Genomic DNA, 21,846 nt, shown 5'->3' on the forward strand with positions numbered 1-21,846 from the left:
CATGTTTCTTAGCTGGGAGATGTTTTTCTATAATATTAATAAAATATTCTTCTATGCTGTTAGGAAATTTATTGATCAGGTCTCTTTCTTCATGGTTTAGGATATAATGTCTTATCTGAAGGTATCTGTATAAATCTTTAGGATGAAGTTGGAATTGTTCTTGGAGCTGGTGAAATGATTTGAGCTCTCTTCCATTAAATAACTGATTTATTGTGTAAAGGCCAGCATCGGTCCATCTACTAAAGCCACTGTCCCACACAGAAGGCAATAATTCTATATTGCCTCTCACTGGCATGGCTCTCGAGGTCGACAAAGGGCCCCCCAATGTTTTCCTTATCGTTGTCCACACCTTCAGAGTATGTTTTATCCAATCATTCTCTATTTTTATGTTTTTGATCAATTTTGCATTAATGAAGGGTAATGTTAATAAGGGTACATTCTTAGCTGTGCTTTGTTCTATCTGAACCATCCAGTTTCCTGGTCATTTCTTCTCCATGCCACCACTGCGTTTAGCTGTGCAGCCCAGTAATAGTATTTAACCTCCTAGGAACTGGCGTCCACATATGTGGACATCACATTTTGGGATGTCTAGACCAAAGTAATACATTTTGCTCCACAAGGGCCTGATATCCAGTTACGAGGACATTATACTGCCACTGTTCTACTGAAATTTAAAACGAATGTCCTCCTATGTCAGAGGTGTCGAACTCCAGGCCTCGAGGGCCAGTGTCCTGCAGGTTTTAGATGTGTCCTTGATCCAACACAGCTGATTTAAATGGCTAAATTACCTCCTCAACATGTCTTGAAGTTCTCCAGAGGCCTGGTAATGAACTAATCATTTGATTCAGGTGTGTTGACCCAGAGTGAGATCTAAAGCCTGCAGGACACCGGCCCTCGAGGCCTGGAGTTCGACACCCCTGTCCTATGTGGATCTCATTTCTCTCAGAAACAAAAATCAGGTAAAAAAAAAAAAAATCTGGAAATTCTTTGTTTTTACATTCATCAGGTCCCAACGTGCCCAAATATCAAAGTCCCCCCTTTTCTTTTGAGGTTAGCAAAGTTTTAAGTTGTATTCTGGGTCTCTTTTTTTTCCAAATGAATGTAGAAATTTGTTTATTTAACATACTGAAGGTAGACGTCAGAACTCTTACCGGCAATGATTGAAATAAAAACAAAAGTCGGGGTAAGAGATTCATCCTCACCACTTCAACCCTTCCAAATAAGGAGAGGTGTAGAATATCCCATCGTGATATATCTTTCTTCATTTGTCCAAGGAGTTTGTTATAATTAGTTTCATATAATTGCTTAGGTTTTGCTGTAAGTGTAATTCCCAGGTATCTGAATCCCTGTCTAGGCCAGCGAAAGGAAACCCTTTCATTTAATTGCATAGGCCATTCTCCAGATATCATCATTGCCTCTGATTTATTTTCATTAATCTTATATCTTGAGACTGACCCATACCTGTGTAGGCACTCCATAAGTGCTGGAATAGAAAGAAGTGGGTTTTTAATAAAAAGTAAAAAATCATCAGCAAAAAGAGCTGTCTTATGAGTTATTCCTCCTTCATCCTCCATTCCTTGGATTTGCGTATCACAACGTATGGCCTCAGCCAATGGCTCTATACTAATCGCAAAGAGGATGGGTGACAGTGAGTCCCCCTGTCTCACACCCTTTTCTATCTTGAATAGATCAGAACAACATCCGTTAACCCTGACCTTTGACCTAGGCTCTTTATATAGCATGTTGATCCAACAAAGGTTTCTCCAAATCCCATCGTCATCAATGTTTGTTCAAGGAATATCCAGTCCACTCGATCGGATGCCTTTTCCGCATCCAAACTAAAGAACATTGATGGCATTTTATCTCTTTCTGCTATTGATTGTAGATTTAGAGCCTTCCTTATGTTATTAGTACCTTGATGGCCGCTAATGGATCCGTCTGATCACGTTTCACTCATTTCTTTATATAATTTTGGATTCTAGTGGCTAGTATGGAAGTTAAAATGTTGTAGTCCACACACAGGAGACTTATTGGTCGAAACTTGTACAATTTATGGGGTCTTTTCCTTCTTTATGTAGAACTGTAATGTGCGACTGTTTATAAAAATCTGTCACAAGCGTCTCGTAGAAAACTTTAGAGCCTTGAATTGAAGCTGAAAGTCTTATTATAATTCTAATAACAATAAGAATGATGGCTTTTTGCACAGTGCTGCAGCGATGCATGCAGCGATGCATGCAGCTCGGACGGCGCTGTGGTTGCCTGGGAAACAGCTGGAAGCTCAGAGTGTTTCTGGGCTGTTCAGGGTTAATGTGTGTTAGAGGCCCCCACTGCTGCACTCTGACTGGCTCTTTTGTGGCATTCAAGCAGGGAGACTCCGCCTCCCTATGTTTTTACAGCGGGTCTGGTCTGAGGGAGTCCAGACCTGCTGCTGGATCACATCAGACTGGAGCTCAGACATGGGTGAGTCCACTTTTCTCCTTCTCCTAGTCCCCCCCCCCAAGGAGCAGGTTAGGGTTAGGTGTGTGTTTCTCAGGCTCAGCTTGGCTGCACCTGCTGATGCAAACAGCTGATAAACGAGCAGCCAGACTTGATGTTAACTGCAGAGGAGGGACGCACACGAAGGACACGAACGCGAGGTCAGCGGGTCGCCTAAACGCTCCAGACTCGATTTCACTGCAGCTCAAAGAGGAAGTCCACAGGAAGTGTGTGTGTTTCCTCAGCTGTGTCAGACACACACTAATTATCCAGCAGCACACTTTCTTCAGAGAGTCTCCTGATTTTTAAATATTGATTACCAGCAAGAAAACAGCAGCTGCTCCTTTAAACCGCACGCAGGTGTGTCTGTGTGTGTCTGCATGTGTGTATTTGTGTCTGTGTGTGTTTTTGTTTGTGTGCGTGTGTGTGTTTGTGTCTGTGTGCTTGTGTGTGTGTCTGTGTGTAGTTGATAATGCTGCTTTGTCTTTTGTGGGTCCTCCTTTTTGTCCTGGTTGGTTTCCGTACAGTTAAAGTGACACCTGGGCCTCTGTTGTCAGGACAACACAATACAAAATATCCAACTTTATGGAGACCACACTTTCATACGAACGAGCCAAACGTTATTTACGCAACACGTAAAGCGCGCTAACATGAGGGTCAAACATTAACAGCAGGAACGCAGCGCGTCGCCCGCGGTAACCATCGCAGATAAACGCTGAGAGTCATAAACAGATGAGCAGTGAGTGCAATAAAATGATCCACACAACCTTTGACCCCAGACAGGTCAGAGGTGTCGGTCCCTGCTCATGGGGCAGACTGAAGGTCTCGATGTTGTGTCAGCAGAGAGATCCTCTTCATGTGCAGCTGCCTGGAAACACACACGACAGGATTTAACGACCTTTGACCTTTGGTGTTTTTCAGCAAGCTGCTCAGGATGTGGACCGGGATACCGCAGCCCGTTGGACGCCATGAAGGGTGAGCCCATCAGCTGTGTGTGACTTTTAGCCAGCAGGTAAAACAAAGCAGGGGAACCTGCTGCTTGTGTCACATGACCTGTGCTGAGGTCACAGGCTTCTTTTTTCTGTTTCTTTTGAAACTTTAATGTGTTTCTGTTTTGAAGTGAGACCTAGTCGGGGCTGACGCTGTATTGTGGGCGGGCCTAAAGGGCCAACAATGACACGCCCACCCTGACACTCGGTGATGAGCTTTCTGAAAAAGTAACAGGTAGCATTTTTGAAGACATCGCAGGTGAATTCTGACCAATCGCAGCAGCCCGATTCACTCTGACCTGTTAAACTTGAGCAGGATATCAGGGGTCAGAGGTCACTCAGCAGATCACTCTGAGCCATCCAGAACCAGAGCCCTGGCGCCTGGTTGGGTGGAGGTCTGCTGACGGCTCTGCGCTGGTTTAGCCCAGCTGTGGACCTTTCCTGCAGGCTGGAGATCCAGATGTTTGGCTGAGATCCGGGTTAGACGCTGCATTGTGGCGCGGTTGCGGTCCCTGCATGTTTAGGAGAAGTTGGGGTTTGAGCAGGTCCTCTTCACAGCTCACACCTGTTTCTGTTTCAAGGTCCTCGGGAGGAGATCATCTACCTGCCCTGCATCTACCGCAACACCGGCATCCTGAAACCTGACTACCTGGCCACTGTGGACGTGGACCCCAAATCCCCCACCTACTGCCAGGTAGAACTGAGCCCCGCTGGAGGCCAAGGACTTCCTCCTCCTCCTTTAGTATCATATCTAACATCAGAGTCGGTTGCCTCCTCTTCCTCAGTCACAGATGAACGTTAAGAACAGGCTAACCAATGTGCTGTACTGCATTGTGACCTTTGACCCATGCCCTCACAGGTGATCCACCGGCTGCCAATGCCGAACCTTCGTGATGAGCTGCATCACTCCGGCTGGAACGCCTGCAGCAGCTGCTTTGACGACGCCTCCAAGAAGAGAAACTTCCTGATCCTGCCGTCACTCATCTCGTCCCGAATTTACGTGGTTGACGTGGGGACGAATCCCAGAGCGCCCAAAATCCACAAGGTACACACGCCACGGCACCGGGGGGTGCTGACTGCACACAGACACACACGCACTGGTACTGATTATGGACACGTTCCTAACACTAGTCGACTTTTACAAATGCCGACCCCCACCGAGACGGCCGCGTGGTCACACAGCACCATGACCGAGGGCACGTTTACATCCACGCGCTGACCTCTGACCTGAGAGCAGGTCAAAGGTCAGCAATTAGGAGGAAGCAGAGGGTTAAAGTGAAGGCTGCTGCGGGTCTGTCAGGCCTGAACTTGGATGTGTTGGGATATTCCTCTCTTTCCTCACTCAGACCTTGTGATGGGAGCTGGGGGTTAAAGATGGCAGTCGGCCTCGCCTCGTGTCGACCGTGGAGGGTCAGTGCGGTGGGACGTGAGAAAACCGCTTAAAGTGAAGCTGCGTAACGGGCAGCACTAAAGACTGGAATGTAAGGTCAGGAGGCCCGTCCGGTCTTTCAGAGAGGGTGGGGCCCACACTACTCGCAGCCTGAGACGCCCACAAACAGCAGCGGCGCCCTCCACAGGCGTTCAGCTGCTCGTGACAGAAACCTGCGATCACACAGAGAAGTCTGCACGTGGTAGCTTCAGGAAGAGCAGCTGCTCTCCTTAAATTCGGACAGATGACTCCTTTGGGTCTGCTGTCAGAGAGTGAGGAGGAGGAGGAGTTCATCCAAAGTTCAGGCTGGACGATGAAGCACAGCTGCTCTTAAAAACATTCAACATTTAAACACATTCACACGTCTTTAAATGCTGAATGTTTCTAACACAAAACCACGAGAAAAGGCGCTTTTGGCCGGGCGGTGTTATAGACCACGCTTAAATGAATACTTAAATATACAAATTAAATATAAATAAAGTTAATTAACCCTCCCCCGGGTCTGGGGTGACTGTTCTGGGCCGAGACTCTCCGATCGGGTCTGGGAGCGATTCAGAAGTCAAGATAAAGACCAAGAGTCTGGTTACCCCTCCCACCACTTTCATTTATTTATTCATTTTTAGGCTCGTGTGTGTGTGTGTGTGCGTGTGTGTGTGTGTCCGTGTGTGTGCATGTGTGTCCGTGTGTGTGTGTGCGTGTGTGTGTGTGTGTGTGTGTGTGCATGTGTGTGTGTGTGTGTTGTTGGGTTCAGGAATTGAGGAGGTAGACCAAAATAATGACCACTGATCCGGCCGGGTGCAATTAGACGGCATTTTAATGAATACACGCAGCGTGGAGCCAACACTGTACAGATTCAGTGTTGAACTCTCTGACAACAAGAAGTCAAAGGCTTTATAGGGGGAAATAGTACAGCCCCCCTTCTGTTGCCAGGCAGAAACCAAACAAAGCATACGTCAACTCAAAACCACAATGACTTTTAACATAGTTTAAAAAGAACATCGTCTCGTCTCCATCCAGGTGCCTTCCTGTTGTCCCCGGACGCTCGCCTTCGCTGTCGCTTGTCTCTAGAACATCCTGCACCTGCTTCTTCATCAAACAGTCACATATGCACGCACAATTTTTGCAGTTGCAAGCAAAACATAAGATTAACTTTTACCTATATAACTGAGTCTATCTACGATGTGTGTGTGTGTATGTGTCAGCCTCTGCTTGCACTTTGTTTCACCTCTCAGCTCCCCAGCTAGACCTTAACCTTTCCACTAGACAGAAGGCCAGCACAACTGAAACTATGTGTGTGCCGATCTTGACTTATATGTAAAATGTATAAAACAAATGTTCCAATCTAATACAACTACTTAAAGCTTAATCAGCGATAAATGCATAAAAAATAACCTGCTCTTAACTTGCACTTAGACTCTGGTTTCAGTTTCGCTTCTGCAGAAGCATGTAACTTCAAAAACATATAACTTCCTGTCTTCTTTTAGCACAGAGTTACTCTTTCACCCTGCAGTCTGCATAAACATTAAAATTATAAATTCAAAAGCACTTCGGGTTGTAGATTCAACTCAACAGTTTAAAGTGGTTTTTTCTGGACCTGTAATAAAGACTAATATAATACCAATATATTTGAACATCTGAATGCATCTAAATACAACATCACTATTAACATAAAATGGTAATGATGATTATAAAAATAGCAGCAAATAATAGCAGGAAAATATTTCTACTCCTCTCAGTGTCCGTGCGTGCGTGTGCGTGTGTCCGTGCGTGCGTGTCCGTGTGTGTGTCCGTGTGTGTGCGCGTGCGTATGTGTGTGTGTGCATGTGTGTCCGTGTGTGTGTGTGTGTGCGTGTGTCCGTGTGTGTGCGTGTGTCCGTGCGTGTGTGTGTGTAATGAATATTAAATACATTTCAGATGGTGGAGCCCATCGAGCTGTATTGGAAGTGCAGCCTGGCGAACCCTCACACCAGCCACTGCCTGGGCAGCGGTCAGATTATGATCAGCTGCATGGGAGACCCGTCCGGTAACGGCAAAGGTTCGACCGTATTGTAAACCCTGCACGCCACCTCCCCTTTTGTTTGCTGAGAGGCTAATGGGACTCCAGGAGCCCATGGGTCAGGCCGGTCTTTGAGTTTAACTGCTCATCTTCACTCAGGTGGTTTTGTTCTTCTGGATGGTGAGACGTTCGAGGTGATCGGTAACTGGGAGCACCAAGGCGAGGCGGCGCCGTTCGGCTACGACTTTTGGTACCAGCCTCGGCACAATGTGATGATCAGCACCGAGTGGGGAGCGCCCAAAGCTCTGGTTAACGGTTTTAATCCAGCTCATGTCCAAGAAGGTGAGTCAGAGGTAGGGTTGCCAACTCCCTGAAAAATAAATAAGGGACACCTCGTGGCCAGGGCCGGGCAACCCAGTTGTCTTCACCCTTCCCAGTGTGGTGAATTTTGTAGCTCTTTTTTTTTTTGTGTGAAATTATTTTTTTTAACCATTTGACTTGAATTTGATTTAAGTAGATGCATATTCTTTGTGATATGACCATATGGGAAACAAATGATCATTTAGCCATTTATTTTTAGCTCAAAATGACAACATTAACACAATAAAACAGGTCTCTTTCTTAAACAGAAGCCTGTCATGCTTAACTTTTGAGAATATAAGTAAATCTTTCTTTAAAAGTGATGTCCTGCTTAACTTAAAATTATATAAATTAATAGAAAACAATAGAACGAAAAACATTCTTGTAACGGTGCACATTTAGTGCATTTAGTACAATTGGCTTCAGTTGAGGTATTATTTCAGCTTTTCTAATGCTAATCAGCTGCTGCCGTTTGTAAACCCGCTTGTTGCCATGATTACGCATCATAACTCATCATCATTATTCATCTATGTATTACTTTTATGTATTAGTCATCTATTTGTTGTAATCATCTATCCTTGCAGTTGTTTACTACACAAAATAAATTATATTATCACACTTCTGGCCACATAGCGCTGATATTCACTGCACATGCCCATATTAACCTTAACCAGAGGGTTTAAACAAACAAACCAGTGTTTACATACCATATCTGCTTCTGCCGTGGCCTGGTGGACAAAAAATTGGTTAAGGGTTCCCCGAGCTTTCACGCCCCTCATGTTCTTCATGTGCCCACCATTAGAAGCATGCCTATGGAAAAAGTGCGCCGGCACACAGTGCAGTGCGCTTTATAGGTGTTATCGTGCACTTTTCCAGCCAGGTGTTTTCCTTTTCCCGTTCCTCCCTGTACCTTTGCAGCCTTTTTTTCTTTCTCTGAGGGGAACAAACATTGCTGGTCTAATGCTGGGCTCACACTGTGCGATTTTTGGCACATTTTGAGCCGATTTTTGAGTTGTGCGACCGATTTGGTGATCGGCCCGATTTTGGCCTTCATCGTGCATCGTGTAGTATACGTGGGGTAACGAGAAGCGATTAACACCTCACGACCAGCTCCCGATCATCAATCGCTCGTGAGGGTGTCACCGCAGCCGCGCACACTGCTCACACGCAAACACGTAAACGTCGGTGAAAAAGACGGAGCAGCACGGCTGTGCAGCGTGTGATCTGGACACAAGTGATGGAGGCACAACTTGTAGAACTTTGGAAAGCTCATCTGAGCCTTTTCGATGTGGCCTCACAAAATTATCACGACCATAACAACCGTGAAAATAGTTGGATCTACATTGCTGCTCAATCACAGCTGCCTGATCAATGTTTTTCATTAGCAATTTAGCAAAGTTGATGGTGGTGGTGTGCGTGTCTGTGTGAGTGAAAGACACAGAGGGAGAGCGAGCGACAGATTTTCTGTTATGGACGCACAGTGTGAGCACTCAGGTCGCATCAGAGCATCGGGCGGTATAGTGTGAGACCCTGCATCGTGACCTATGAACTTATAACCCCTGCGAGTCAATCGTGCAGTTTGAAAATCGCACAGTGTCTGCCCAGCTTTAGGTGTACTGTTGTCCGAGACTTGCACCGCAGCGTCGGCGTTTGTTTCCCTGTTGGCCATGCTTCTTGTTGTGGTCATCTGTTGTCTTCCGGTATTTTCTCCGTAAGCGACCTTTCCACGACCAGTTAGATAAGCGGTAATCTGAATTGTCATACTCGAATTGTCATAAGTGTGCTGTCAGCTCATTGGTCACAAAGCAGGAGAGCGGCTGGGAATTATGTTTTCAAACAAAGCGTTAATTCCATTAACATTTATAGACTACTTTTGATTCCCACTGTATTACGGGACAAAGTGCGTCCCTTATTAGCTCAATACGGGACGTGTACTTTTGTTTCTAAATACGGGACGATTCCGTTTTTTAAGGGACGGTTGGCAACCCTAGTCAGAGGAAGAGTCTGAACCTCCTCCCAGTGTCCCTCTTTGCTTCTTTCGTGTCCGTCTGTTCTGGACCCGGCTCTGGTCCCAGTAATCCTTATCAATATGAGTATCCATCAGCTGAGACGCTTTGGGTTCTTGTTGTGTTGCAGGGCTCTATGGCAGCGCCCTGAATATCTGGGACTGGACCACCCACAAGAAGCTGCAGAGGCTTGATCTAGGAGAAGAGGGCGCCATTCCCCTGGAGGTCCGGTTCCTCCATGAGCCGAGTGCCGCTGAGGGCTACGTGGGCTGTGCTCTGAATTCAACCGTCTTCAGATTCTATAAAACGGCCGTGAGTGTGTGGTTCTGTTAAAGATGATCAGCTGATCTCTGCAGGCGATAAGCGAGGAAGACGAGTTGGAAAAGCAAATTGTGGTGAACATTCAGCAGGTTTGAAGGTTAGACAGGTGCGACTGACCTGTGCTCCGGCACCAGCTGCTGGAACCACCCACCTCAGACAGATGATGTTAGCATGCTAGCGTGTTAGCATGCTGATGCTAACGTGCTTTCTGTGTCTCAGGAGGGGGACTGGGCCGCAGAGAAGGTCATCAGCATTCCTAGTAAGAAGGTGGAGGGATGGATGTTGCCCGAGATGCCAGGTGAGTGCAGTCATTTCCCTTTGATTGGAGTCTTTCACCTGTCTGACCCCTCACCTGTCTGTCTGCGCAGGTCTCATCACAGACATCCTGATCTCACTGGATGACCGTTATCTCTACTTCAGTAACTGGCTGCATGGTGACATCAGACAATATGACATCACAGACCGCAGAAACCCACGGCTCGTCGGCCAGGTGTGGTTTTATCACACCTGTCGGGTGATGTCACTAAACATGTGGATCGTTAGCGCAAGACCGCTCACCTGTCTGTCTCTTCCAGGTGTTCTTGGGAGGAAGTATTGTCAGGGACGGACCTGTCAGAGTCCTGGAGGACCCAGAGAACCAGCAGCAGCCCCGCCCCTGCGTCATAAAGGTATCAGGAAGCAGAGAGGCAGGAAGCAGCACACCTGTCTCTCTGTAGAAGAACCAGTGTCTTCTTAGCCCCTGATAAGAGTAACCATGGTTACACGATAACCCCAGGAGGGGGTACAGGTGTAGACTGTACCTGCAGAGACATAAATGGATTTAAATGTTTCTCATGCTGTTCTCTGTCTCACCTGTGTCCATCTCAGGGGAAGCGTATCACCGGAAGTCCTCAGATGCTGCAGCTCAGTCTGGACGGGCGGCGCCTCTACGTGACCACGTCTCTGTACAGCGGCTGGGACAAACAGTTTTACCCCGACATGATCAGGTGCGATCCTTGACCCTGCAGGGGTTCCACCTCAGTCCACCTGGACCCATTTCATCATCTATGACTCACAGGATGCTGCTGTGGTGCTCGTGTGTGCACATGCTTGTTACTGTGTCTGTGCTCAGGGAGGGATCAGTGATGATGCAGATCGATGTGGACACTGTGGACGGCGGTCTGACCCTGAATGAGGACTTCCTGGTGGATTTTGGTAAAGAGCCCGACGGTCCGGTTCTGGCCCACGAGCTGCGGTACCCCGGGGGAGACTGCACCTCCGACATCTGGCTGTGAAGCCGTGATCATCCTGAGCCTCAGAGAGTCCAAACACATTTGAGATCAGCTCAGGCAGGAGTCTGATTTCCATGTAGCTTCACCGTCACGCATTAGAATAACTTTGTTGTCCATCACATCAGCCGCAGGAAAAAAACCATAAAAAGTGCAGCAGAGATCAGCACACACATAAAGATAATCAATAACAGAATCAGTGATAATCTGTGTTTCTGTACCAGAATCCACGAGGAGGAATTGACCGTCAGCAGATGTGTCCATGTTTTGTTCATTATTCCAAAGCTTCCTCACTGAGTCTCCATCCAGCCTCTCAGAACAGCTGAAGAACAGGTTAAAGGGCCATTACGCTTTATTCCACACTGCCATGTATGTTTCGGGTCAACTTTGAACTTCCAAATTCAGGTGAAGCGCCACCCTCAGGTCCTGCCTGCAGGTACAGCGCTCTGCTCACGCTGTTGCAAGCCAGCAGGATTGAAAATGCAGAATGCTCCTTTAAATCGTTCCGGCTCAGGGGAACTCCCGGAGTTTTCACAGACTTCATCTTCACAACATCCACTTTTCCCCGCTCGCTTCTATTCCTATTCCTAGAGCCTTCAGTTTTCAGGCCCCTCTTCTGTGGAACCAGCTTCCAGTTTGGATTCAGGAGACAGACACTATCTCTACTTTTAAGATTAGGCTTCAAACTTTCCTTTTTGTTAAAGCATATAGTTAGGGCTGGACCAGGTGACCCTGAATCCTCCCTTAGTTATGCTGCAATAGACGTAGGCTGCCGGGGATTCCCATGATGCATCGAGTTTTTCCTTTCCAGTCACCTTCTCACTCACTATGTGTTAATAGACCTCTCTGCATCGAATCATATCTGTTATTAACCTCTGTCTATCTTCCACAGCATGTCTTTATCCTGTTTTCCTTCTTTCACCCCAACCAATCACAGCAGTTGGCCCCGCCCCTCCCTGAGCCTGGTTCTGCCGGAGGTTTCTTCCTGTTAAAAGGGAGTTTTTCCTTCCCACTGTCGCCAAAGTGCTTGCTCATAGGGGGTCATATGATATGATTGTTGGGTTTTTCTCTGTATTTAATATTGTGCTATCTACTGTACAATATAAAGCGCCTTGAGGTGACCTTTGTTGTGATTTGGCGCTATATAAATAAAATTGAATTGAATTACATCATGAATCAGATCAGTGATTCAATCAATTGATCGATCAGACAGGAAGCAGAACCGCGAGTCTGTGTCAGTCGAGGTATGCACACAAACACCAGCAGTGGGGCAGGGATAGCTCTGAGGTACCCCTGAGCAAGGTACCGTCCCTACACACTGCTCCCCGGGCGCCCAGTGGCTGCCCACTGCTTCACAGTGTGAATGGGTTAAATGCAGAGAGGAATTTCCCCATGGGGATCAATAAAGTACACATTATTATTATTATTATTATTATTATTATCGCGTGTTAAAGAGGAGCCGGATCACAGCAGCTTGTTTTTGTAATGCTCCTTTCAGCCACTAGAGGCTCCACTACCAGGTTAAACTCACCTGTTCTCCTGTCTGAGAGAAAATTCAACTCACTAAACAAAAATCAGATCAAAGGCTTTTCTTGTTGAAACAATGAAGTTTGTAAAATGTTCTTTAATGTACACACGACGGCTCAAATTAAAACTTTATCACAAAGATGCTGCGGATTGTTTTTCTGTCTCAGCTTTGCTTTGCTGTTTGCAGATGATCTGTCTGTCGATTGATTGTCTCATCTGAGCACCAGCAGCTGCTGTAAACTTTTAGTTTCTCCTCTCTGTGATAAACTGCTGATAAATATGAGAGCTGACACTGAGATCACCTGTGAGACGCCAGAACTCGGTGAAATAGATTGACCATACACCCTGTAGCCAGTGGGGGGCGCTGGTAGGGCCAACTGGACCACAGCACCACTGTATCCTTTAAGCACTCGTTTGCACACACACACACACAGAGATACAGCAGTGTAAGGGTTTAAATTCACTGCAGTGGATTAAGGCTGAGAGCAAAACGAGTTCACCTGAGAATCTTCAGGTGAGCCTGAGGAGCTGAGGCCAGGAAGAAGAGACGGGACCGTGAAACATCGAGGCTCACACCTTTTCATCTGAGCGGAGATGAAACAGCTTTGTGCTGCTGTGTGATCTCCATGAAAACATTTGAAGCTATCTGAATAATGATTTAAATTTTTTAACAGGGCGGAGGAGGCGGAGTCTTTGACGTCAGTGACGTGTTGAAATGACCCTACGGGGGGGGGGGATTTCTGTGATGGTTTGAGGTGCTGCAATGACCGTTCACCGCCACAGGGGGCGCTGCTCAGACACGGTGATCTCCACAGAACCGAGGAGCGCAGAGGAAGAAGAGCAGCAGCGGCTGAGACGATGGCCGGACGCAATCAATGGACCCGAGCTGGACTTAAAACATAATTTCACGCGCACTGAGCCATCACCAGGTAAGAATAGCTTACCTGGAAACACCTGGACATGTTAGCACACCGGCTGGGCTCACCTGTCCCCGCACCGCTGCTAATGTTAGCTTAGCACGGAGCTTTAAAAGGGACTGCGCGCAGGCAGCAACAGTTGGCCTGCTAATGCTAAGCTAAGCTAGGCTAATAGGCTGCAGCTAATAGAGCCGCTCGGTCAGCTGACTAACGGCCCGGTGACGGTCAGCTGACTAGAGGACCAAAGCAAATATGGGGAACAGCGACCTCAGAGCTAGAATAGGGTCACTGGGACAGCTGACGGTCAGCCGTCAAATGGCCTGTTAATTTAATGCCAGGCTAACAGCTGATTTCTGGTCCCGATGACCTCTGACCCCTAGGAGGTCACGCCTGTACAGCTGAAGTGGTCTGAGGTGGAGATACAAAGATAAACGTGTGGTTTTGAAGGTGTCTCCGGTGTCTCACCTGACTTGAAACCAGTTCAACTCACTCAGGTTGCCCCTATCAGGCTCCTGACGTCATCAGTCACAGGGGCGTGGTTATCAAACTGACCGGACAGGGGTTGTCAACCTTACCACACACACACACACACACACACACCTGTCCTGGTGACTCACTCTGCTTTTGTATTATTTCTTCTCTGTAAAATTACCTGTTCACCTGTTAATGATTGGTCACATGCAGACTCCGCCCCTCATGTGAATCCCTGGCCGAATTTATTGATGATGACCTCCCAGGGATCAGGAACACGAACCACACCCACCCCAGATTTAATCCAGATTGAAGCGCCACACCTGCTGTGTGACGGAGCTTGTTTTATAGAGGGCAGTCTCTCTGATCAATAACTGATTATTTGATATGGCTGAAGCCCAGAGACCTGCTCAGGTGCGCTCTCACCTGTAACTGTTTCAGACAGTCTCTCTCCTCAGCTGTGACGTGAGCAAGCTGCACGCTTCCTGTGGTCGGCGAGTGTAGACGTAGACTGAAAATAGTTCCTCCTGCTCAGAGGAAGGTTTATGTCTTTGGTGAGCAGCAGAGCGGTGATTGATTGATCCCGATTGGGATTTCTCTGATCAATACCAGAAATCAATCATTTCTGTTTTACTCTGATGCTGAAAAACAAAGATCTGCAGATTAGCACTTCCTGTTTCGTAATGCATGATCGATCAGCAGATTGATCCGTTGATGATGATGTTGTCTGATGGTTGTGAACATGCTGTCATTCCTGTGACCGGTCCCTAGCTCGCCACGCAACACCCCCTCGCCGCTGACTCGTTGACCAATCAGCTGATCAGACAACACACAGCCTGACCTTTGACCTCTCTCTCTTTCAGTGCCAGAGGGTGGAGCTAACTGGCAGCCATGATGGAGGACACTGAGCTGGATCTTTCCCCCGCCCACTCGGATCAGAACAGCCCCTCGCCCTCCATCTCCATCTCCTCCTCGCCCTCGCTGTCTCTTCCCTCCACGCCGTCCTCTTCCTGCGGCCCCCCACAGGCCACTACCCCTCCCCTGGGCGTGATCAATGAGGGAGTGGCTGAACTCAGCCTGGTGATTGATGCCGAGGTAGCCCAGCGGGCGTGTCAGGAAGTGCTGCAGAAGGTGAAGCTGCGTCAGGTGGATTCCGACAGCACCTTACCGCAGAGCGAGGCGGGACCAGATGCGCCGCCATCCGACCCAGAGGGCCCGGCGCCGGGCTCGGTGAAGAGCGCGCGGCGGCGGCAGAGACACAACCCCTCCAAACAGTCGTGGCTGCTGCGCCTGTTCGAGTCCAAGCTGTTCGACGTCTCCATGGCGATCTCCTACCTGCACAACTCTAAGGAGCCTGGCGTGCAGGCCTACATCGGTAACCGCCTGTTCAGCTTCCCGCACGAGGAGGTCGACTTCTACCTGCCGCAGCTGCTCAACATGTACATCCACATGGACGAGGACGTCGGCGACGCCATCAAACCCTATGTGGTGGGTGTGGCCAGGCGTTATGGGGCCGTTTGTTGGTGGATGGTAACGGTGTCGTTTGGTTTCTAAGGTTCTCTGAGCGTCTCCTGCTGAGTCAGGTGACCGTCAGGTGGGGTGTGGCGTTAACCAAATCTTCTCCTAAACTCAGAGCTGCCAGTGCTCTGAGTGCAGTGAGCGTCGGAACTGCAGGACAGACCGAGCGCTGTACTTTAGATTACTGTACCTTAGATTACTGTACTTTAGATTACTGTACTTTAGATTACTGTACCTTAGATTACTGTGCTTTAGATTACTGTACGTTAGGGTTATGTGACATGACTGAGGCGCCCCACAGCGTGGAGGCGATCAGCCTCTGCGCCGATGGCCAGGTGACGCTCTGACTGTGGATCAGAACCTGAACGGCACCTGTACCTCAGATTACTGATCACTCACGTTATCAATGCTGTCGATAGATTCTGTATTCCTGCATGGAGGAAACCACGCAGCGTGTTCAGACCAAACATGGCATTTCACCCGTGGATGGAGGCGGGACCATGTCCATGAAGGCAGGAAATGGTTAAAGCGCCACCTAGTCGTTACAGCTGATCACCTGTAGTCAGAAATGGAGGTGGCGCCGAGTGCTGCCGTGTGATTCGCTCTAGGCAGACAGACCAGAAAAGTAAATCTTTAAATCTGAACTCCGAGGTGAAACTTGCCGTTTTGTCTGAACACGCAGTCAGAGCAGGGGTCAAAGGTCGATCAGCTGACTGCTTCCTGTGTCCTGCAGGTGCATCGCTGCAGGCAGAGCATCTCCTTCAGCCTGCAGTGCGCCTGGTTGCTCGGCGCCTACTCGTCCGACATGCACATTTCCACGCAGCGCCACTCCCGGGGAACCAAGCTGAGGAAGCTCATCCTGTCTGACGAACTGAAGCCCGCCGGGCCGCGGGTCCGCAGGGACCCCCTCGCCCTGACGCCGTTTTGTCCCGCAGCGCCCCCCACCATCAGCCCCGGGCCCCTGGGAGGAGATCACAGCCTATCGCCAACAAAGAGGACGCATCAGCGCTCCAAGTCGGACGCCACGGTCAGCATCAGCCTGAGCAGCAACCTGAAGAGGACGGCGAGCAATCCGAAGGTGGAAACCAGCCAGGACGAGGTAACAGCCCGTTTTCCCAGAACACCGCTGGCTGCCGATCACTCGCCGCAGCTGGCGGTTCTTTATCCATCGACCCGCTTTTACCGTGTTTTTGATCAGGTTTTGAAGTGAAACGAGTCAGGTGATCGTGCCCTGTGGGAGGTGTCTGCAGGTCAGAGTTCATTCGTTCAAACAAATTTCAGCTTTTAACCTCCTAAGACCCGAACTCTTTCATGGTGGGCATTTTTAATCCCTCTTTGCTATTTGGGACCCGACCAGTGTAGAAACAAAGAATGACCTTTTTACCTGATGAAGAGGATATTTTACCCTCTGAGAGCAAAATGTAGCATCGTGGTCTAGACAACCCAAAATGTCCACAGATGTGGACCCAGGTCCTAGGAGGTTTCAACAAACAGGAAGCACACCATCATTGGCCAATCAATGAGCAGATTAGAAACCAGGGCTCCATGTGGCCGAGGACCTGGAGCCAATCGATGTGAAACATCTGGAATCATCCAAACAAACAAACATCCGATCAGTTCAATCCAGCTTTATTTATATAAGAACAGATCACAACCACAGACGCCTCGCAGTGTTTTGTAGTGACGAGGATGATGAGGGAGGCTACTCCGTGGAAACGTGGCAGCCTCCGGCGTGTCCTCACAGCGTGAGCTCAGGAAACCTGCAGACAGAAATAAATCAGCTGAGAGAGCACGCTCGTTAACACCTGAAAATCAAACGAGGGCCTCAAATGTTTTGGTGGTAAATCTGCACGTGGCGAACATTCAGTTTAAGTGATGAGGTGACGTACCAGGGTGACTCAGGGTGTGGTCTGTTAGACACCTGTCTCCGCCCACTTTTACTGTAACGGTGAGGCGGCCACAGGCGTTTAACACCAGCTGAGCTCAGGTTGTAGCTTGCGCGTGTAAAGTAATAAAGGCTCGTCACGGGCCCAGGCAGCGCTGATTTCTGAAGGCGGGACTATAACGCATCAGGCCGCTGAAGGTTAAACCTCCAGGACAGGTGAGCTTAGAGCGAGCACACCTGTACATGACTCTCAGCCTGTCTGACTCTGACCTCCCGTCCTCTGACCCTCAGGACTCCAGCTCCAGCTCCGACAGTCTGGAGTTCGATTCACGTCCCGTAAGTTCAGCTGCTTCCTGTTCTGAGCTCCAGGTGCATTGTGGGAAATGAAGTGTGTGGGCTCCTATTCTGGTTCTGGTTCAGTCCACAGACGTGTGCTCAAGCAATGAAACACGTGAGCGTCACGTCTGCGGACTCGGGCTGTACTCCAATCAGGATCTGATCGTCCTCGTGATTCCACCGTTTGTGTGTCAGGTTTGTCTCCACTCACTGCCAGTACTCGGATACACTGATACTCGGATACAGAAGAGGTTTGCTCACAGATGTGAACAGTCTGAGATTTTTGTGAAACTTTGATGTTAACGGAGAGACAGAAGGTAAAAGCACACGTGCGTCCTCGGTGGAGAACGCCTCGCTTCAGCGTGTTTCTTCTACTTGGTCAGCTGGCTCATGTCTCCGGAGGATTCTGGGCTCCTCTCTGCAGAAACTCTGTAGATCCTTCAGGTTTGTCGGAGCTTCAGCTCCCTCTACAGAGTTCCTGCAGGGCGGAGGTCGGCAGCTCGGACACCGCGTGACCCTGATGTGCTTCTTTCTTAGCCCCTGCTTTGTTTTGGGACCTTTCTTCAGCCGTGCTCTGGTCCGAAGTTTTCCCGTGTGTGGTCCCGTCCATCGGCTCAGAGTGTTTCCCCCTCCGTGCCTGACGGTGGGGTCGGTCTTTACTGGGTCATGCTCTTTGGGTTTAGAAGATTTCAGTCCCAGCTGCCTTCAGATCATTGACAGGCTCGTCCCACCGATGGTCTCGTGTCCCCTTCAGGCTGCGATCATGTGACCGACTGTGATCTGTGGGAGGCGGGCGGGTTATAAGGATCAGTTTGTAACTTTTGTGTGTTTTTCTGGATTTTGTTGGTCAATTTTGTGTCTCCGTTAAAATAAAAGTGCCCTAAAAATCTGAGACTGTTCACTTCAGCGAGCAGACTGAACACTTGAGGCGGGGTCAGGTGATTGTGACCTCTGCCTTCATGTTTGAGCTCGCTCGCTTGATCTGAACCTGACACACAAACAACAAACCTTCACCTCTCTCTCTCTCCCTCCCTCTCTCTCTCTCGCTCTGAGTTGGCCTGCTGTGACAGGCAGAGCCATAAGCCCCTCCCCCTCGCCCTCTGACTGTGTGTGTCTCGCCTGCAGCCGGTGCGCCTGGCCCCTCAGAGGGAGTTCATCAAGTCTCTGATGGGCATCGGGAAGCGTCTCGCCACGCTGCCCACCAAAGAGCAGAAGACGCAGCGTTTGATCTCCGAGCTGTCGCTGCTCAACCACAAGCTGCCGGCCCGCGTATGGCTGCCGACCTCCGCCTTCGACCACCACGTGGTGCGAGTGCCGCACACTCAGGCCGTGGTGCTCAACTCTAAAGACAAGGTGAGAGTTCACAGCGCCACCTGCAGCCCAGGTGAAACGCCTGTCAGATAACGTCCTGTTACCCGTGACCTCATCAGTCATGTGACCTATATCCTCCCCTCAGGCGCCGTACCTGATCTATGTGGAGGTTCTGGAGTGTGAGAACTTTGAGACGTCCAGCGTTCCCATTCGGATCCCAGAGAACCGGATCAGGAGCACGCGCTCCGTGGAGAACCTGCCAGACTGCGGCATGACGCCGGAACAGCGAGCCGGCAGCTTCTCGGTCGTTCCGAACTACGACAACGACGACGAGGCGTGGTCCGTGGACGACATCGGAGAGCTGCAGGTGGAGGTGAGCATGTGATGTCATAGCCCGGTAGTCAGGTGGTTCCAGAACATGGTGTGACGCAGACGGAGGTGAGATCTGTGCGATGGCACCATTACCTGTTATTTGACCTTTGACCTCAGACGCTGCCATGTCACAGCTTCATTAATGATCAGTGAAAAACACGAACGGCGCTCACACGTTAGCCACACACAACGGTAATAAAGATGGCCGTCACCTTTCTAGGGCGGCGTGCTGAAGCTCTCGCCCTCGTCTTCTTCAGCCGCAGTATTGATCCCAGTACTCAAAGGTTAGCAGCTCAGAGTCTGCAGAGCCGTTTCCTCGTGGAGACACTGACCACTCCTCCTCCTTCTGTCCCCCCCCCCCCCCCCCCCCCCCCCCCCCACTCCTCATGCTCCTCCCCCTGCAGCTCCCGGAGACTCACACCAACAGCTGTGACAACATCAGCCAGTTCTCGGTGGACAGCATCACCAGCCTGGAGAGCAAAGAGCCCGTGTTCATCGCCGCCGGAGACATCAGGTCAGAGTACACGCGGTACTCACACGTACAGTATACAGAAATATGTTCCCTCAGTTTACCTGACACAGGTGAGACGCAGCGAGTTAGTACAGCTGCAGGAATGATGGTGTGTGTGTGTTTTAGGCGGCGTCTCTCAGAGCAGCTCGCCCAGGCCCCCACCACCTTCAAACGGGACCCCGAGGACCCGTCGGCGGTGGCGTTGAAGGAGCCGTGGGAGGAGAAAGTCAGGTGGGTGTGTCCTAAGGTTTACTGAGCACGTGCAGTGTGCTCTGGTGATGGCGTTGGTGACGATGACTCCCCGTGCGTCTCCTACAGGAGGATCAGGGAGGGCTCTCCGTACGGACACCTGCCCACCTGGAGGCTCCTGTCTGTCATTGTAAAGTGTGGAGACGACCTGCGGCAGGAGCTGCTCGCCTTCCAGGTGCTGCGGCAGCTGCAGGTAACGACATCGCACGACCTCACACCTGTCCCTCCGCCCTTCTTCTTCTCATCATCTCCTCTCTGTGTCATGTGACGGCGCCACGGACGACGCGTGTAGTCGATCTGGGAGCAGGAGCGCGTGCCGCTGTGGATCAAGCCGTACAAGATCCTGGTGCTGTCGGCGGACAGCGGCATGATCGAGCCCGTGGTGAACGCCGTGTCGCTGCACCAGGTGAAGAAGCAGAGTCAGCTGTCGCTGCTCGACTACTTCCTGCAGGAGCACGGCACGCCCACCACCGAGGCCTTTCTCACGGCGCAGAGGAACTTCGTGCAGAGCTGCGCCGGCTACAGCCTCATCTGCTACCTGCTGCAGGTCAAAGACAGGTGAGTCCGTGACATCTTTGCGCCTGTGCACGCCGTCCGAGCGCCGCGCTAAATGTTCTCCTCCCTTCTCACAGGCACAACGGGAACATCCTGCTGGATGCCGAAGGCCACATCATCCACATCGACTTCGGCTTCATCCTGTCCAGCTCGCCCAGAAACCTCGGCTTCGAGACGTCCGCCTTCAAGCTAACTGCGGAGTTTGTGGACGTGAGTACAGCCAGGGGGTGGGGCTTCCTGTCAGAGGAGGAGGGCTGAGGGAGGCTTCAGTGGGAGGTTTGAGCCCTCGGTGTGATATGTCAGGTTGTTTTTAACCCCGAGTCTCGTCTGTCAGGTGATGGGCGGGCCTGACGGCGACATGTTTAACTACTACAAGATGCTGATGCTCCAGGGGCTGATCGCAGCCAGGAAGCACATGGAGCGCGTGCTGCAGATCGTGGAGATCATGCAGCAAGGTGAGTCGCCACAGCTCCTCCTGGTGGCAGTTCCCTGCCCCGCAGCACTAACTCCCCCCTCTGTGCCCCCAGGCTCCCAGCTGCCCTGCTTCCACGGCTCGAGCACCATGCGCGGCCTGAAGGAGCGCTTCCACATGAGCCTGACGGAGGAGCAGCTGCAGCTGCTCATCGACCAGCTGGTGGACGGCTCCATGAGGTCGCTCACCACCAAACTTTACGATGGCTTCCAGTACCTCACCAACGGCATCATGTGACCGCTGCACAGACTGAGGAGCTCTTACGACTCCGCCCCCCTCCTTAATTTTATTCCAGTTTCTTTTTGTTGTCTCGTCTTCTCCAGGAGTTCAGCTTCCTCTTCGTCTCGTTATGTTTCTCCTCTTCGTCCTCTTTGGTTTTCCTTTTTTTTTTTTCCATATGTGGACTGATTGGTTGCTCCCCAGACTCTGAGCCAATGAGAGAGCAGCCCACTTTTAGTTGTGAACTGTGAGCAGAGTGGCGCCGTTTCCTGTTTTACCTGTGAAGGAGTTCTTTGAGCCAATTAAAACCAGTCGCTGTTCACCTTTAGCTCCGCCTCCTCTGATCTGATCACATGGTTTCCTTTAGTTTATTTCTGCACAGAGCGAGCTGACATCATCCCGTCACATTTCCTCCTACATCAGCTGCTACAGAGAGAGATTTTCAGATCAAAGCAGGAAGTTGTCTGGATTTTAGAAATAAAAGTTTCAGATTTTCTTTGAAGGTGTTTTATTTTTCTGACTCGTACACAAAGGTGGAGAACGTTTATTCAACAGAATCCACAGGTTTGATGGGTGACCTCAGCTGGTGTTCCTGTGGGAATCTACACAACTTCATCCACCCCCAGCAGGTTCCCGAGCTCAGAGTCGACCTGATGGGT

The 21,846-nt window shown here is 50.0% G+C and overlaps 2 protein-coding genes across 3 annotated transcripts; both read left to right on the forward strand.

The window, feature by feature from the left end:
* The first annotated feature begins 2,402 nt into the window (after positions 1-2,402).
* On the forward strand, positions 2,403-12,510 carry selenbp1 (selenium binding protein 1). Its single transcript, XM_063488529.1, has 12 exons — positions 2,403-2,460; positions 3,397-3,450; positions 4,046-4,158; positions 4,324-4,509; positions 6,808-6,928; positions 7,049-7,231; positions 9,386-9,567; positions 9,796-9,874; positions 9,945-10,066; positions 10,152-10,244; positions 10,444-10,562; positions 10,688-12,510. Exons 1-12 carry the CDS (start codon positions 2,457-2,459, stop codon positions 10,848-10,850), a joined length of 1,419 nt encoding a protein of 472 aa, XP_063344599.1. The 5' UTR covers positions 2,403-2,456; the 3' UTR covers positions 10,851-12,510.
* A 666-nt stretch (positions 12,511-13,176) lies between these two features.
* Positions 13,177-21,689, forward strand: pi4kb (phosphatidylinositol 4-kinase, catalytic, beta). Of its 2 annotated transcripts, XM_063488528.1 has the most exons (12): positions 13,177-13,300; positions 14,623-15,247; positions 16,011-16,376; positions 18,624-18,851; positions 18,955-19,182; positions 19,586-19,695; positions 19,819-19,923; positions 20,011-20,134; positions 20,234-20,499; positions 20,574-20,706; positions 20,831-20,951; positions 21,024-21,689. In XM_063488528.1, exons 2-12 carry the CDS (start codon positions 14,651-14,653, stop codon positions 21,203-21,205), a joined length of 2,460 nt encoding a protein of 819 aa, XP_063344598.1. In that variant the 5' UTR covers positions 13,177-13,300; positions 14,623-14,650; the 3' UTR covers positions 21,206-21,689. The 2 variants fall into 2 exon arrangements, with proteins under 2 accessions (XP_063344598.1, XP_063344597.1); XM_063488527.1 differs by having other exon boundaries at positions 20,831-21,689.
* The last annotated feature ends 157 nt before the right edge of the window (positions 21,690-21,846 follow it).

The sequence above is a fragment of the Pelmatolapia mariae genome, linkage group LG10_11 (genome assembly GCF_036321145.2).
Source record: "Pelmatolapia mariae isolate MD_Pm_ZW linkage group LG10_11, Pm_UMD_F_2, whole genome shotgun sequence".
In the NCBI taxonomy this organism is placed as follows: Eukaryota; Metazoa; Chordata; class Actinopteri; order Cichliformes; family Cichlidae; genus Pelmatolapia; species Pelmatolapia mariae.

Excerpts from the sequence above, each read along its gene's own strand:
- selenbp1 (XM_063488529.1), top strand. Across the intron at positions 7,232-9,385 it reads TCCAGCTCATGTCCAAGAAG|GGCTCTATGGCAGCGCCCTG; the intron begins GTGAGTCAGAGG and ends GTTGTGTTGCAG. Across the intron at positions 10,563-10,687 it reads TTTTACCCCGACATGATCAG|GGAGGGATCAGTGATGATGC; the intron begins GTGCGATCCTTG and ends GTCTGTGCTCAG.
- pi4kb (XM_063488527.1), top strand. The coding sequence starts at position 14,651 with ATGATGGAGGACACTGAGCTGGATCTTTCCCCCGCCCACTCGGATCAG. Across the intron at positions 19,924-20,010 it reads CCGTGGGAGGAGAAAGTCAG|GAGGATCAGGGAGGGCTCTC; the intron begins GTGGGTGTGTCC and ends CGTCTCCTACAG. Across the intron at positions 20,135-20,233 it reads AGGTGCTGCGGCAGCTGCAG|TCGATCTGGGAGCAGGAGCG; the intron begins GTAACGACATCG and ends CGACGCGTGTAG.